Below are 18260 nucleotides of genomic sequence, written 5' to 3' on the forward strand. Positions count from 1 at the left end.
CCATTACCACTTTGGACTGAAAGATGCCCTGTGTAACTCTTGGTATCTTTTCTTTAGAGATCTTCAAGCTGTCACACCTCTTGGACAGCAGCAATTGTGGGGAGGTGGCTGAACCCTGTGTTCTTCTGAAAGGGTGACAGATAACCCAGATCAATGCATAAAAAATAGCTATCAAGAGGAGACCTCATGGGGAAAGAAACATGATTCCATTTTGGGGAAGTACCAAAGAGGTTTGACAGCATCCCATACTGTGACTACCCACAAGAACATTAATTTACTCTGGAAATGATGAATACCTCTCCAAGCAGTTGCCGTGGAGGGCAACTTAATTTATTCACCATAGATAGAGGAAAGAACTTGGAAGGTAAAAAAAAAGCCAACTGAGCCCTTAATTTATTATTTTCTAGGTCAGGGAGGTCATTTCCTAGAGCAGGGCATTTAAGTGCTTGGGCTTTATGAAAGAGAATGTCATTTTCTCTTAACTAGTTTTAAAGTTTTAAATATTTCTGGGCATTTGGGAGACATTAATGTCATTAAAATGTTTCAGAGATTTATATTTTCTATTGGGGATTTTGGTTGAGCACTTTAATTTCCTGTTTTGTGATCTCAGGAAAAAAGTACTCTTGGGGAAGAAGATGATCTGTCATTTTAATCCTGAATACCTTATGAAATACTGCATGTGAGATGTTAGTGAATGTCTATTGCAGAAACTGCTTTGTCCACTATTCAAAGAGGCATCTTACAAAGTCAGTAATGGCCCACTGATCCTATTGTGCCAGGCTGCTATGACTCAGAATAACAAAGGAAGAACAAGCATTTTAGCTGTCTTTTGGCTGATTGTCAAGCAGGAGACTGGGCCTCATGACCTCTGCTGAGTTTGCAATCAGTCCAAATTGTTAAAAGTGGTTAAGGCAAAAGTAACGTTCAAAAAATTACTTTTCATCTAAAAAGATCATTGACTTTGCCGTGACTTAGTTGTTATACACCATGTAGCTAACCAGTACAAGCACCTATCTCTCCAGAAGACATCCACCAATAAAGACTCTCATTATTTTACCATAACTTTGTTTTTCTTTATTGCCTCTTGGCAGGTTCACATGTATTTTAATATGTATTTAAATTAAATAAAAGAATATACACTAGTTAGGACTTAAAGTCAGAAGAGGTTTTACGATAGCTTTCAGTTTCAAAGTATAGAGGGCCCTTGTGGCAATACTGTTGTTTTAGACATTATGTTTAATTGTCAAGAAAGATCCACTATATATCACTCTGCAAATGAAAGGGAGAGAGAAGGGGACAGGATTCCATCTGCAATGCAAGACAATCCAAGGAAGTTGAAGCTCCTTAGGACTGGATTTAGCGAATTAAACTGGACAACTACATCTCTTCCATGACTTTACTATTACTCAGGGTAAGAACTATATGGATTTTGAATTCCCAGAGCTTAGCATATCCTCTCACCTAGAGAATCCAGACATGGCAAAATAATCTGAAAGTTCTCATCCAAAGGAATAATGGTTTGTAGGGAGAAGTGAATGATTGATTTCCATGCCTAAAGTAAATTGTTTACTAAAGTGTAGATACAGATTTAGGGACATAGTGGTTTGGAATATCTTGATGTTTCCTTTTATGGAAGCAGTCTAGGCATCAATATGATTTTAACATTATTACTCCATTGGCAGGAACTTTCCTCCATTCTTGTAACGACTTGACAGTCTCTTTGTTTGTGGCAGGAGCTACTATTCTTTTTAATTATTTGGGGCCATCCTACTCTTTCTCTGTTTTATAGGAAAAGCTTTTAGTTTTTTGTTTCCTAACATTGGAGTGTGGACTGTTACTCACAAGCTGGCTTTTTCAGCTACAAGCTGGCTTTTTCAGCTACAACCTGTGAGTACAGATAGTACTAATTACCATGAAGTACGAAGGGTAGTGAAGATATATGACAAAGAAATGAGGCAGTCGGAAGCCTAGACAAAAATGTATTCAGAAGGAAACATAACAATGAGGTATAAGAAGTGACATAATGAGTCTAGATGAGTCAACAGCTTAAGTCCTCTTGTTATTGTGTGGTTGGGGTAGTGTTTTATTTGTATTTAAGCATTTTTAACTTCTCCGGTGAGTGTGTTGTTCAATTTAACAGGAACTTAGTGTCAGCTATGCCTGTGTGTCAGGGACTAGGTACTAGGGCTGCTAGGATACTGCAGATGAGATGCGGTCTCTAACTTCAAAGAATTCCACAGATGATCAGCCAATACTTACAATGCAAAGTGAAAACTGCTATCCTAGAGACATGCATCCTGCCATGTGAGCATGAAGGAAGACACTGGATGGTGTAGGGTCATGGTGGTCATGGGGAGTGCTCAGGGGATATCTTCTCAGAGAGAGTTTGAGCTGAGTCTGAAGGACAAGTAAGTTTTAGATGGATGAACGATGGAAGCATATTCGAGAACTTGGCTTATTTGGGAAACTACAAGAAGCTCAATGTGGCCAAAATAATGTGTGTGTGGGGATATGATAGAAGATAAAATGAGAGAGGTAGGATAGAGACAGGTAATGACAGGCTTTTCCTGTAAGGAGTTGTACTTTATCCCAAGGATGCTGTAAGGAGGACAGAGATTTGGGTTAGATTTTCGTTTTATCAAGATCACTCTGACACTAGAATGGAGAAGGGATGATGCAGACAGAAACTAGAAACAGAGAGCAGAGTCAGGAGTGAAGCAGCATATTCCAAGACAGTGGGAAGAGACATGCCCCCAGTGCCTGTTACTTTACCCGGCCAAGGAGGTAAACAAGTTTCCCTTTTGCATGAAACCTCGAAGAACTAGAAAGAAAGTGAACTCTTTCTCCTGTTTGCTGCACACCCCCTCTCCACTGCTACACTGTTGTTCTGGTTAGTAACACATATATTTTCATATTATGACAAAAAATATCAAGGAAGAAATTTACCAACTTCCCTGGTTTCAGGCCAGAATCTATATCTCTCTAGGTCAATAGAGGAGATAGGAGCTCTCCATGGTACTCCTGTGATCCACAGGAGGGAGGTTGCCTTGCTGAGCAGTGCAGTCTTTGTATCAGTGTACCTCTGATAGAATGACAGTTTCTATAGAACATTTAGAATTAACTTTCTAATTCCTTTCTGTTTCTAAGAAAGGTATTAGTGGAAGGGAAGAGATTCCCTAAAATCCTATTCATGGAAGAAAGGAGCTGCAAAACTATAAAAGAAATATTAAGATTGACCTGTGGGGTGTGAGGCAGATGATGTAAACTATGAGAAATAAAAGAATAAGTCTTTTTTTGTATTAGGTGATAAATTAGAATCTTCCTATTCCACCTTTAATTATAACTTCTCTTAGCAAGCTTTATTTCTGAAGTTTAATGACTTTTTTTCTAGAAATGTAAGGTGCCCCTCTGCCCAGATGGTGAACAAGTGGTCAGGGGATCCAGGATCCATTGGATCTGGGTGCTAAGTGCTGGCTATTTTGAGAAAGTCAATCAATGTATTGGGTTCAGATGCCTTGAAAATCTCAAGATTCTTTAAAAGCATTTTAGAACAGAGTTAGAATTAGCCAAACACCTTTAGTAGGTAAAAGAAATTTTAATACCGTAATTGTCTTTACTATGATGAATATTGTCCTCCACCTCATTTTGTCCCAAACTAAAGATTGTATCAAATTTCCATTGTATTTTATGTTACAAAATATAGTATTTGACCTACTATAAGTTCTTCAAAATGATTTCTATTATGGAAAATAATAAGAGAGACAGAAATTAAAGTGAACTTACCATTATTGTTCTTTTTCCTCCACATTATACAAGAGAGGCATACAAAACAAAACAACTGTGTCAGTGTGGCACACTACCGTAATGCATCTTGTTTCTGGACTCCTCATAAACTGTACACTCAACGTAAGTGGGAGGAGGAAACCTGTTTATTGTCCTTTCCAGCAGAATTGCTGATGACCTTTATTGAGAGTCTCTTTGATGATGGTATACACTAAGGACTTGGCAGGTTGTATCTCCATTGTGACTACAACCTTACCTGATAGATATTGTTATCTCTGTTTCATAGGTGACTTTGTAGGTCTTGCATATGTTCTCTCATTTAATCCTCACACCATATGGTGCAGTAGAAATGTATATCTCCGTTATGCAGATGGGGACACTGAGGTTTAGAGTTTATATCACCAGCCCACGGTCACATTACTAGTAAGTGATTAAACTGGATTTTAAAGCCCATGACCTTTTGCCTATTATGCCATATGGTGTGAGCCTGGATTTGCTTATTTCCAAAGCAGAAAGAGTACGTGGATGACCAGAGAGTATCTGAGAGTATCAGAGAGTATGTCCTCCATGCTGACTTTATGGTAGATGGTTTTCATATCAACACCATTTTGGAAAATTCTGGATAATATTTGCACAATGTTAGAGCAATGTATTTTAAATTACCTCTTTTTTTGTTGAGACTGACCTTTGAAACTCCTTCTCCTTCTCTTTTAAAGTATATTCCACTGCCCCAGCAGACCCCTAGATCAGTGCCTAGAAAACAAGGAAAAGCAGATAGACTCCTCAATTTATATTTTCTAAAGAATAATTGACTTATGAGGGATTGTGTATTACTTTGAAAAGAGTTACTTGACCTTTGTGACCCAGGTATCCCCTGAAAATAGGGTGGGTTGAAGAAGAAGGCTTCATGCTACCAGCCATCCTCTCACTCTTACAAATACCCTACCTGCAGCAAGTATCAACTCCCACCTCTCTGCTGTCATGGAAGTGTGCTGTGGGTAAATCAATTTACTCTCAAGCTGTAACTATTCTTTTTAGATCATTGACCATCAAGAGTAGTGCTGTGCTAGAGCTGGCACTGGCACAGGAATTTCTAGGGATTTTATAAGCCAGTTTACATGATGTAACATGTTATAGCTTGAAATTGACTATGAGTGGAATACTAATAAAACCAACACATGTTACAAATCAGTTTGATTTTCCTTTTCCTGGGATGCTGGTTGTTAAACATTTACTAGTGATATATTACCAATAAAAGGCCCTTGGGGATAAAGACACCATGAAGCCATCTCAGTCAACCAATTCCCATCCATGGCCATAACCAATTTTACATCCAACGTATTATGAGAGGGTTGAAGTGGTTGAAGAGAATAAGGGTGTTAGTGAAACTGCTCCAAATGTTAGATTTTATTGTTTGTCTTTTTCACTGATGACTCTAGTCATATGGCCTTTTAAAAACTTCCGTTTGAGAAGAGGAAGCCATAAACATCTGAACATGCTTGAGAAGAGTGGTTTTGATGCCTTCCTTATCTTTGGTAAGGCATAGGTCCTGACTTCAAGACAAAAAGCATGATCTTGGGAATACAACCACCCTTAGGTCTCTCTGCCAATGAAATTTTATAATAAGATTTAGGACCCTATTCTCTGGCATTGCCTTATTTTCTATAAAATGGGACCTAGTGTATTCACGTCTCAGTGGATTCACTTGACATTTTTAAGGGATTGTTGCTTTCTTCTTTTAAAGCTAAATATAAGTGAATTTGGCTTCCTCCAGTTGAAATGAATAGATCTCATGTTGTCTGTAAATGACTCTCTTCAGAAAAGCCAAGGGGGCTCAACACTGTAAATTTAGAAATACTCTGAAAGCTATGGAAGTAGCTTTGCTGAAGGGTCCAAGACATATATTCAGCTAAGTAAATAGGCTATCCTTATTATCAGGAATACCCTCTGTATTAGTTAGGGTTCTCCAGAGAGCTATCCTATGTATGCTATGTAGGATATATACATCTTATCTTTTTTTATATATATATAGGAATTTATGTATGTATATATAGGAATTGGCTCACATTATTATGAAGGCCAAGAAACTCCACAGTCCACTGTCTGTATGCTAGAGAACAAAACAGTTGGATTCTGGGAATGGGGGTGGCAGGGGCAGAAGTGGCATGATAGAGTAAGTTCTGCTCTGATTTGAAAAGCCCCAAAACCGGGAGCACCAGTGTCCAATGTCTCACCTCAAGCAAAGAAAGTGAATTCCCCCTTCCTCTGCCTTTTTCTTCTATTCATAATAGGACCACAACAGATTGGATGATGCCCACTCACATTTGGGACCATCTACTTTATTCTCTTTACCAGTTAAACTGCTAATCTCATTTGTAAATACCCTCAAAGACATACCTGGAAACAATATTTCATTATTATTATATATAATGACCAGGTATCTAGGCATCCCTTAGCTCAGTCAATTCGACACATAAAATTAGGCATCACATTCTCCTGAAGCCTCTCAACTCTTTAATTTTTACATTTTAGCAGTAGAGACTATAGATTGCTCAGGTAGGCAGTAAGAGTCTTTCATAATTCATTTGCATTTTCAAAAATTTCCCTGTAGGGTTTCTATAGACTTATTTATATGAGACTTATATAAATACACACATACACATATATCTATGTATATTCATCTTTTCTGTGCTTTTTTCCTTCCACCCAACTACTGTTCACTCATTTTTTCCCTATAAAACAATGTAAATTTAAAAATGTGAAAGTAGAAAGATTAGGCACTTACCAGGGTAGAAAATTAAGTCGAAGGTGGAAGATCTCTTTAGACAGTTCATAGCTTGTATTATTCTGTTCTCATGTTGCTAATAAAGATATACCCAAGACTGAGTAATTTATAAAGAAAAAGAAGCTTAAAGGACTCAGTTCCACATGGCTGGGCAGGCCTCACAATCATGGTGGAAGGCAAAAGAGGAGCAAACTCACATCTTACGTGGCAGCAGGCAAGAAAGAATTTGTGTAGGGGAACTCCCCTTTATAAACCCATCAGATCTCATGAGACTTATTCACTATCATGAGAACAGCATGGGAAAAACCCACCCCCGTGATTCAGTTACGTCCTTCTGGGCCCCTCCCACAACACATGGGAATTATGGGAGCTACAATTCAAGATGAGATTTGGGTGGGGACACAGCCAACCATATCACCAACTCTCATAATGCTCCTTCCCATGGAAGCTGTGGTTTGTTGGGACAGGCAAACCCTTTGGTTAACACAGAGTTCTACTATGATAACTTCACATTTAGGTTACACCCATAGAGTCTAAGCCCTTTGACTTAAGCCCTTCACTCCTTGTGATTAAAGTTAGTGAAGGTTGATAGATCAGCCTTACCTCATCCTCACTCCTGGGTCACCAGACTCGGCCCTCTAAAGGAGTGCACATTGAGAAGACAAACTTGATATGGTCTCCAGGCCTGTCACTTCTCCTTTTCCCCCTTACCCCCTACCCCTGCACCCTACATTTCTCCATCCACTTCTTGTCTGGTTAGAACTAGCTGGTGCTGCTTTAGCACTATTTATGAATTTCAAATTGGGATGTTTGAAACATAGGTTTGGTTAAGTCTTACTTGGGTAATAACAGGGAAAGTGCACTCTGATACTAGTGTTGTGAGCTTTAGGAAGAGAGTCTATTTCAAGGACCTACAAGCAATAAAAGATAATCTATCAACTTTTGATTTTCTAGGCCATGAAGAGGAATTAACTAAATCAGTGCACACGTACTGCAAGGGTGGATTCTTGAGCAGTGTGACAGGCATAAAATGGTTGTATCAGACAATTCTTAATGAGAGAAACAATCCCACATTCAAGAGAAATGATAGGAAATTTGTGGCAGCCATCAGAATTATTTGAGAAATAAAATGATAAGGGAATGAGATGCAGTTTCATGTTTTCCAGCAAACTAAAAGCAGAGTTGGAAATTAGAAACAAAAGTATTACCACCATTGACATCTTATTTAGTCTTTCCAGACACATTTCTGTTGTCTTGTCACTTTCTCTAGTATACAAAGAAAATCACCATCTTTTTTCATAGGGATATGTGACTATGTCAGTGAGAGTTAATCACATATCAAGAGCAAAAGTAATTTATACCATTCCTATACAGGAACTTCCCAAGGCCTTTCAATGTTTAAGATATTAATAATTAATAATGACAATGATAAAAAAGACTTTGTAAATATGTAATTATATGGATTTGTGCTATCTAAGAATGTCTGGAATTTTATGTTGATTTGGAAGAGTGTTTTAGGAAAAATTATAATTATTAAGTCCCTAGGATTGTCTGTTATGCTTTTAAACATATTTATTTGATACAGATTTCTGTCCATAAAATTGGACAAAACTAGATCTTCCTGTTTAGTTTTAATTGAATTGAAATGGTATTTGAAAGTTTTCCTTGTAAAAAACAAAAACAAAAACAAATCCTTACATCAAGATGTCACCTTTACCCAGTTGTAGGTTAGAAATACCTTAAGTTACTTTTATTAATCCAATGACACCACACGTGCACATACCCCACTCTGGCTTACCCACATCCATGAGAGTTTCGGTGAGTGGGCTGCACAATTGGCAAGCTTGGGTTTGAGACCTCACCCTCTCACTTGCCACCTATGGATTTTGGGGAAAATTATGTCACTTTTCTGTGCCTCAGTTTACTTTTCTGAAATCTTTGCCTTTTGATTCAATCAACAGTTTAAAAAGTATTTAAATTTGAAATGATGGACACCTCCTATGAGAAAATAATTTCTGTTTCTCTGATTCTTTACTACTTTAATTATATTTGCTTTACTATGTGCTTATGAAGATTAATTGAATCAATATCTTAAAAGCATTTAGTATAGTGTCTCGTTCATAATAAGCGCTAGGTAAGCTGTGTCCATTGTTATATCATCTATCCTCTTTCTGATTTGTACAAGATTATTTGATATCAATATATGTGTGGTGGGAAGCACTGTTGAAGCTTTTGTTTTTTTCCCCTCAATTTTTTTTGACACACTGCTATGTGAAATGCATACATTAAATACATTGACATAAAATAGACTCTGTTTAGGAAAGGATATACTTTAATAGGTTGAAGTAAGAATAGGAACTTATAAAATGATCGTCTAGAAATTGTTCTAGCGTCTAGCCCAGACTCTCATTCATTCAATAGTTATTACATACTATACCTGGGCTTGGGAATACCAAAGAGTTCTTGTCAACATCTAGTGAGACTGAAATCAAAGGACACATGACCAATTAAATACCACCACCCCACCCATCCTAAGAAAAAAATATAAACAAAAACAGTTTTAAGTAAGAGATTACTTATGTGAGCTCTTATTGGTAAATTCTAGGGATAAATTGCTATAAGAACCATTTTGCTTTAAATTCTAAATGGATGGCTTAATTTCTTTCTTTATTTTTTCTTTGTTATTTAGTTCTTTCTTTTATTCAATAGTGTTTTGCATATTTTGAATAGAGCCCTCATGCCATACCAAATACAATATCAGAAATTAGAGTTGTAAAGGCGACCAAGGCAGACAAGGCTTCTGCCCTTGAGAGGCTTACGGTCCACTAGGATTTGAAAGACAGTGAGGAACTTAATAGTACTGACAAAAACCAGACACATTGACCAGTGGAACAGGATAGAGACCCCCAAAATAAACCTATGCATTATGGTTAACTGTTTTTTTTTAAACAAAGGTGCCATAAGTATACAATGGAGAAAGGATACAATAAATGGTATTGGACAAAATAGATATTTACATGCAGAAAAATAAAATTGGACCCCTTTTTATACCATATACAAAATCATCTCAAAATATATTAAAGATTCAAATGTTAGACCTGAAACTATAAAACTACTAGAAGAAAACATACAGGAAGTGCTCCATTACATTGTTTCTGGGCAAGGATTTCTTGGATGTGAGTTCAAAATATAGGCAACATAAACAAATGAGATTGCATGAAACTAGAAAGCTTCTGCACATCAAGAAAACAATTGAGTGAAGAAATAACCCATAGATTGGGAGAAAATATTTGTAAAGCATATATCTGATAAGGTGCTGTTATCCGAAATATATGAGATGCAAACAACTCAATAAGAAAACAAATACCCCAATCAAAAAATGAACAAAGAATCTAACTAGATACTTAAAAGAAGACGTGCAAATGGCCAACAGATATATGAAAAAATGCTCAACGTCACTCATCTTTGGGAAAATGCAAATTAAAACCACAATGAGATATCACCTCGCACCTATTAGAATACCTATTATCAAAAAGACAAAAAACAAAAACAAACAAACAAAAAAAAACAAGTATTGGCAAAGGCGTGGGGAACAGGGAACACTTGTGCATTGTTGGTGGAATGTAAATTAACATAACCATTATGGAAAACAGAATGGAGTTTCCTCAGAAAACTAAAAATAGAATTACCATATGATTCAGCAATCCTGCTTCTGGGTTTCAATCCAAAAGAATTGAAGGCAGTACGCCAAAGAGATATCTGCACTCCCATGTTCATTGGAGCATTATTCACAATATCTAAGAATTAGAAGGAACCTGGGTGTTCATTCTCAGATGAATGGATAAAGAAGACGTAGTATATGTACATGATGCAATGCCTTTGCTCATTTTTTGATTGGGCTATTTGTTTTCTTATTACGAGTTGTTTGAATTTCTTATATATTTTAGACAATAGCCCCTTAACAGATTGTTTTATTAGGTCTTTAAAAAAGTGGGAAGGCCAGGTGCAGTGGCTCCTGCCTGAATCCCAGCACTTTAGGAGGCCGAGGCGGGTGGATCACGAGGTCAAGAGATTGAGACCATCCTGGCCAACATGATGAAACCCCATCTTTACTAAAAATACAAAACTTAGCCAGGCATGGTGGCGTGTGCCTGTAGTCCCAGCTACTGGGGAGGCTGAGGCGGGAAAATCGCTTGAACCCACGTGGCAGAGGTTGCAGTGAGCCGAGATTGTGCCACTGCACTCCAACCTGGCGACAGAGCAAGACTCCATCTAAAAAAAAAAAAAAAAAAGTGGGAAATTCTCTCTCATTTACAACAACATGGATGAACTTGGAGGATATTATGCCAAGTGAAATAAGCCAGACACAAAAAGACAGATACCACATGATCTCACTTATATGTGGAATCTAAGAAATTTGAACTCATAGAAGTAGAGAACAGAATAGTGACTATAGGAGACTGGGGGAGGGGATGGATGGAAAAATAAGAGATGTTGATCCATGGGTACAAAGTTTCAATTAGAAAAGAGGAATAGGCTTTGGCAGTCTATTGCATAGAATGGTGACTACAACAAATAATAATGTATTTTAAATTTCAAAATCGTTAGAAGAATAGATGTTAAATGTTTTCACCACAAAAAAGTGCTAAGATTGTGAGGTGATTGATTTGTTAATTAGCTTGATTTAACCATTCCATGTGTAAACATATATTAAAATGTAACATTGTATCCCGTAAATATAAACAACTATTTCAATTAAAAAGAAATTAATATAATTACAGGCCACGTAATTGTTATGAGTTAAGTAAATAGGGAAACATGATGAAGAGTAAATGTCCTGCTAATGGGGGCTTCCTTCAGTAGGATAGTTTGGAGAAAGCTCATTTTGAGCTGAAACTTGAAGAATAAAAATGAAATTTGAATCTGGAGAAAACACAATTAAGGCCATGGGTCCAGCAAAAAGAACAAAGGAACTTGAAGGTAGGGGTGGGCATGAAGTGTTAAAGCAGTGGTCCGGGAATATGAGCAGACATCTGAACCACCCGGAGGGCTTGTTACAACGCACATTTCTCAATTCTGCCCCCAGTCAGTAGGTCTGGGTACAGCCTTAAAGTGTGTTTTTCTCATAAGCTTCCAGGAGATGCAGTTGCTGCTGGTTTAGGAGCAACACTCTGGGAATCATTGTGTTAGGAATTAAAAGCAGGAGAGGGCTGTAGCACTATGAGCTAGGGACATATAGTAAGAAATAAGATTGGGGAAGGAGGCAGGGGCTCTTAGGAGCTCAATCTTGAAAGGAAGTTCAAGGTTTGTTCCAGGTTGATGAGAAGTTGAAAGTTCTGTTAAGTCCTTAGTGACAATACTGTTGTTCTTGAATGCTTACAATGTAGTCAGTCTTCCAGTACTATCTGATTCTACATGGCCTTTGCCCCTTAATGCAAATTTGGTGGAATTAATAAATAACCTATAATCCCCACCCTGTATTTGGTACCTGATGAGCTTTTGACAAACGGAAAAGATTACTCACTTTGCAGAGTGGAGACATGCTCCTACATTCAGGTTTTGGAATCATGGTACAGCAAATGAAGGGTAGTTACAATTCAGATCACCCCAACATTTACTGATACACTTTCTGCACCTGCACGATAGACTTAGTGCCACAAGGACCTAACCAGAGAATATTACCTGATTTCTAATAGCAAGCACCTTTCAAACTTTTGATGATAAAATAGTAAAAACATAAAGCAATTAGAGGATCATATGAGAAGACAGTGCAATGTGTAATAAAGTGCTAAATTGAATATTGTATACAAAAATTAACGATGCAGATAAAAATTGCTATGGCCACACAAAAGTGGGAGAATTATTGTTTGAAGTTATTGACTAATGTTTCATTTGAAGAAGGCATTCAGGCTGGTCCTTAGAAAATGGTTAAAATTTGGCAGTTAGAGGGAAGGCAAAAGACATGGAAAAGGCTTCATCTTTAGATTCAATCAACATTCAAAGAATTATTGTGTTTTCCCAGAGTTTTTGCTGTTTTACTGCCATTTACAGTAAAACCTTCCATGTGTTCCTGATTATCGAGTACAATTGAATTACTAACCAATTGTATGGTGAGAGTTGTTTGGCCAGGGAGCCCCTGTGGACTTCTCAGAAGCTTTTATCCTTTGAAAGAAGCTGTCCTGATTTACCATTGTTAATGAAACTTGTATAACACAATGCTCAAGTTTAAGACCCACTGAGAACATGACCACGTACCTCCTTTCATCTCTACATGGGGCAACCACATGGCCAATAGGAGCTACAGAAACCCAGCAGCAGTGCTGTAACCCCAGCGTTAGTAATTGTTTTGAACTTTCTTATGTCATGTCCTCATAACATTGTATTATGAGTGATGGCCTGCCTTGCTTCCACCCTTCATGAATAAATGCAAAACGCCTTGCCACCCAGAAGACGAACCCTTTGTAGTCGTGCATCTCTTTTGAACATGCATCTTTAGGACCCTGTGTTCTTTTATTTCAATATTCTTGCTTTTGTGAGACTTAGGTTAGAAACTGTGAAATATGCTGTTATTGCAATGGTTATATGTTTTACTCTGTGATATGCTTTTATGCATTAGTTCCTGACATATATTTGGTGAGTCAAAGGGCTCATTTCCTTTGCTGAGATTCTCTGGGAAATTCATGGAGTTATCCTGAATATTAAGATATTTCCTGTGAGTCCAGATACTCCTAAAGGTATAGATTTATCTTTAATCCCAAAGTTAAGGCAGGAAATATCAGAAAAGAGAGAGAATGGTTGAAGAGAAGTGCCAAGCTGACCAAAAGAGAGAGTTTAATGGCAATCTGTAAGAGACAGATCATCAAAAAATTTTAATGCCCCGCTCATATCAGTGAAAGATTTTGAGAATACCTTCAAAATAAGTAAACTTATTTATAAATTATATACATGTACTATTATTCTTATATATTAACATATGAAAGACACACAGAAATAGAAATAATTTAGAATTAATTAAAAGAAACACAATTTCCAATATTTTCTTTCTATAGCACAAATGATTCTCTTTTGCATGCTCCAGCGCACGTACACTCCATTTAAGAGAATTTGTTTTTAACCGGGTGCAGTGGTTCAATCCTGTAATCCCAGCACTTTGGGAGGCCGAGGCAGGCGGATCACGAGGTCAGGAAATCGAGACCATCCTGGCCAACATGGTGAAACCCTGTCTCTACTAAAAATAAAAAAAAATTAGCTGAGTGTAGTGGTGTATGCCTGTAATCCCAGCTACTCGGGAGGCTGAGGCAGGAGAATAGCTTGAAGCCGGGAGGTGGAGATTGCAGTGAGCCGAGATGGTGCCACTGCACTCCAGCCTGGCAACAGAGTGAGAGTGTCTCGACAACAACAACAAAAGAATCCATTTTTAGAATACCTGGAGCAGCAGTGTGCTGTAGTGCAATGGCTCTCAAACTTCAGACTGCATTCGAATGTTCTGGAAGCTTATAAAAACAGATGTATGCCTCCCTGCAAAAGTTTCTAATTCAGTGGGTCTGGGATGAGCTCCAAGTGTTTGCATTCCTGACACGTTCCTGAGAACTACACGTTAAGAACCACTGGTATAGTCGACAGCATGGGTTTTAGAGTTAGTTTACCTAAGTTAGACATCAGCATCCTTCAATTACCAAATATGTGACCTTGAGTAAATTACCGTGCCTTCCTGAGCTCAGTTTTTTAAAATCTGTAAATTGGAGGTAATCATAATTACTTAACTCTTAGATTACCTAGAAAGCTCAGCGAGATAATGTAAATAATGTAAATGTTTAGTACCCAGTACTCCCCTCCTACAAAACATCAACACATGCTGGCTGCTAAATCCTCCTTCTTCTCCTTCTTTTCATCATTATCAATATCATTAAACATCTTTTTTATGTCACAAGGTAGACATAGGGACTTTTGGTTTCAGGATTAAAAAAACATTGTGCCTTAATTTATAAGAATCATGGGAATCAATTTTTTTTCTGCATTAGCATTCTACATTAAAAAGACTATAATCCAAATGAGATATCTTTCTAGTTGAAAGGTAGAGATGAAGCTATTTTGCAAAGTCAACCCAAAGGAGAACAGTGTGTTCAGCCCTCTCCCTTCTGTGTGTAACTGTTGATAGTTTGTGGCTAAGTGTGTATTTCCGTCATCTTTTGTATATACTGAGTTTTTGTTGCATGAGATTGAGTTGACAATTTTGGTGCTGTGTCTTCAAATGTTTGGGGGCATGAGAATGGTAAATTCAGGTCATTTCTTTGAATCTAATTTTAACATTTCTTCTCTCTCCCTTTTTCTTTTTTCCCCCCTCTTCTTGTGCATCACTAGGACCCAGTACCACCTGCCAGGAAGATTCATGTGCCAACCAGGGGGTCTGCATGCAACAGTGGGAGGGCTTCACCTGTGATTGTTCTATGACCTCATATTCCGGAAACCAGTGCAATGATCGTAAGTACAGCAGCCTTTCATACTGGAACTTTGTCAAGGTGTTCAGAGATTTGGAGAATCTTAAGGGACAATATATAAAAGGATGACTCTTCTGAAAGATTCATAAGTAATTCTCTCCTCCAGGAACTTGGGAAGTAAATAAATGACTAGTGTTCTTATGAGACGAGTGAAGAGATGTGTCTTGCTTAACAACCCTAAATGTTCTCCCACTTGCTTACTCCCTGTGTGTTTTCTTTAGATTAGAATAGCGACTGACAAACAATAACCACAGCAGCAAAACCAATTTAAGCAATATTTTTGTTTTAAGGGCTTCAGGTCTTCATGAATTAAATCACCTTATCTTACTGAATTTAACTCCAAATTGGTTAATAATTTTGAGACTCTTTCCTTTTGCATTGCCTAGAATGTTGAGGCTATTTAAAGGGTATAGCTGTTTTCTCAAAAGGTTTGAGTTCTCTGAATTTCTTAGGCCTTCCAAATGACAAAGATATTCAAGAGTTTACTTTTTACAATTAGCAAAGCTTAAAGCATTCTTGGGTATCTTTCAGGTATAGGGCAGAAATTCTCTCTGACTAAGTTTATTAGTATCTGTTTGGTTTATATACTCATAGCTATTCTGTATGTTTGTGTGTGTATATATATATGTGTGTGTATATACATGTATGTATGTATTTTCTATTTTGTGAGTGTGTGTGTGCATATATATATATATATATGTATATATATTGTGTATTTGGTTTTTATTGGAAGAGAGTCTTATGATTGTTAATTGTGTCCACTAGTGATGCTTCTGGTTCATGGGTTTAGTTCTGACTTCATGAAGGTGCTTCTAGCACTGGTGGTAAAGACATTTCGATGCTGTGGGCATCTATAACCTGTGTCTCCACTTCTTTCTCATGTTGTTTTCTTGATGTGGCCATAGTAAAGATGAGCATACACTTGAAATTTCTGAATAACTATGTCTAAGTGATTTGTTGAAAATCCCTGACTTAGTGGGTCCTACTAACCTTCTGACTTTCTAAATGCAGCCTTGGTTTTATAATCCAGACTCATTTGACCTCTTGGTTTTAGGAAAATGATGTATGACATTATCTGAAAAAATAGTAAAGTCACATTATGGTGTGGCCACATGGGAGCAGACACCAATTATAATGCTATGCCCCCCAGATCTATGTGGTTTTCTTGATTCTTTATTTCTCAGCTTATTATCTGTGTGCAGCTGTCTGTTGTTATTCTTTTTTCCATTTTTCTTAGTAGTTTTGGTCCCATATGCTCTTTCATTCTCTTAAGGTACACTGAGGAGAAACAAGTGGAGAAGTTGGCAATATAGAGAGAAAATTATGTAATACACATTCATCTAATTACATAAGCATATGCCTCTGTATCTGTCATGTGAAGGATACAACGTCTGGAGAAAGTTTTGGCATAAGATTGCTCTTACCAAGTCTTTTGGTATTATTGAAAGTCACGTTGCCATACTTATGATGTGGAAATACTGTTTCACTCTTAAACAGGTAGTTATAAACCTGAGGAATTATACGACATGGTCTTTCTTTTTCCTCCAATTTGTCTGTATAGCACTCACTAGGAAGGCTTTTTTCTCTAAATGGTGGCATAATGCTTCTTTATCCTCACAAGTTTATTTCTTGTCACACATACATCCCACTCTGGGTTGAAAATGGTCATGAAGAGACTCTCCACACAGAACAGGTATAAAGGTAAGTTATCCTAACATGGTGAACATGTACAATCTTCAGAAGGTAGGTATGTCTTTTTCTATCTTTGACAAGTTCCTGTCTGTCACCCAATGCCAGGCATTATTTTCTAGTACAACTCAGGAAGGATTCTTTCTAGCATTCTGTGACTGTTTCTGGTTTTATCAAGAGCAGATTATGTCTCAGTCTGGGATGTGGAGTATTACATTGTCCGACTTGGGGAATTTGTTGGGATATAATGAAGCACTAGAACTTACATTGGGAAAATGTCAGCTTTCCTTTGTGACAACAGTTTATCATAGTTCAGAAATATTTCTAGTAAATCTAGGTTTAGGACAATACATTTTGAATTTTATTCTTTAACAATGCAGCTAAATCTTTTCATTGTAGCAGACTTGGGAACCTGCATCTCTAACAGGAGCTACTTGCCTAGTCCCCCATCTGGAGATTGGACCATGGCTTCTGTGATTGGATAGATATATGCAAATGATGAAGTACACATCTTTTTTTTTTTTTGAGACAGAGTCTTACTCTGCTGTTGCCCCTCTGCTGTTGTCCGGGCTGGAGTGCAGTGTCGCAGTCTCGGCTCACTGCAACCTCCACCGCCCAGCTTCAAGCGATTCTCCCGTCTCAGCCTCCCAAGTAGCTGGAATTACAGGTGCCCGCCACTATGCTCAGCTAATTTTTTGGTATTTTTTAGTAGAGATGGGGTTTCACCATGTTGGCCAGGCTGGTCTCGAACTACTGACCTCGTGATCCGCCCTCCTTGGCCTCTCAAAGTGCTGGGATTACAGGGAGGTACACATCTTAATTGTGGAGTGTGATAAATATATAAAGTTAAGACATAAAGGATGTGACTGTGAAGTTTGAATATAAGCTTTTAATGAAATCCAACCAAATATAGCAGAATGGTAGATTGCTTAAAATTATTACATTGGACGTTTCTGTTTCCAATAATTGGTGTTCAAGGTATCTGGAAGACCTTCTCTTTTGGAACTAGCATCAAAGCCAGTTTGTTCTACCTAGAATAAGCAGTCTCACTATATCATAGGCCATTGCTTTCTATATCAGTCTTGACCCTTAGAATTATAATTGGCTCTTTCATCTCATAAACATCTTCAAAATGAAGTTCCCTGTATGATATTCTATGTGCTTACCTTTGTTGATAAATTTTTGGTGTTGTATCCTGTATCAGGATTCAAGTATCAACCTTCACTGTCACCAGCAGACTTGAATAGGCTCATGCTTATCATCAGCAAAGAGCAGTGGGGGAAATTGCAAAGAAAGAAGATACAAGTTCATGGAGGAGGAAGAATAATGACAAGAAGGAATATAAAGAAAATTAGAAAATGGGTCTTATATGGAAGAGCACAGAGGTCATTAACAATTGCTTTGGTAACATGCCTGCCACAAGTGGCCTGTCTTTGACCTAAATAACAGAAATGGATCACGGCATTAAAAGTCGAGTGCCATCAAGGAAACCTGTCCTTTACCTA

At 37.6% G+C, this 18260-nt stretch overlaps 1 protein-coding gene across 1 annotated transcript in view; it reads left to right on the top strand.

Moving 5' to 3' along the window:
• Positions 1–15923, top strand: part of LOC108534983 (neurexin-3) — a 766104-nt gene extending 750181 nt beyond the window's left edge. Inside the window, exons 14-15 of the mRNA XM_017880661.1 lie at positions 14930–15049; positions 15832–15923. Coding sequence (XP_017736150.1) covers positions 14930–15049; positions 15832–15923 — 212 coding nt within the window. The remainder of the gene's footprint in view (positions 1–14929; positions 15050–15831) is intronic.
• The last annotated feature ends 2337 nt before the right edge of the window (positions 15924–18260 follow it).

This window comes from Rhinopithecus bieti, unplaced genomic scaffold (genome assembly GCF_001698545.2).
Source record: "Rhinopithecus bieti isolate Rb0 unplaced genomic scaffold, ASM169854v2 scaffold_11380, whole genome shotgun sequence".
Classification (NCBI taxonomy): Eukaryota; Metazoa; Chordata; class Mammalia; order Primates; family Cercopithecidae; genus Rhinopithecus; species Rhinopithecus bieti.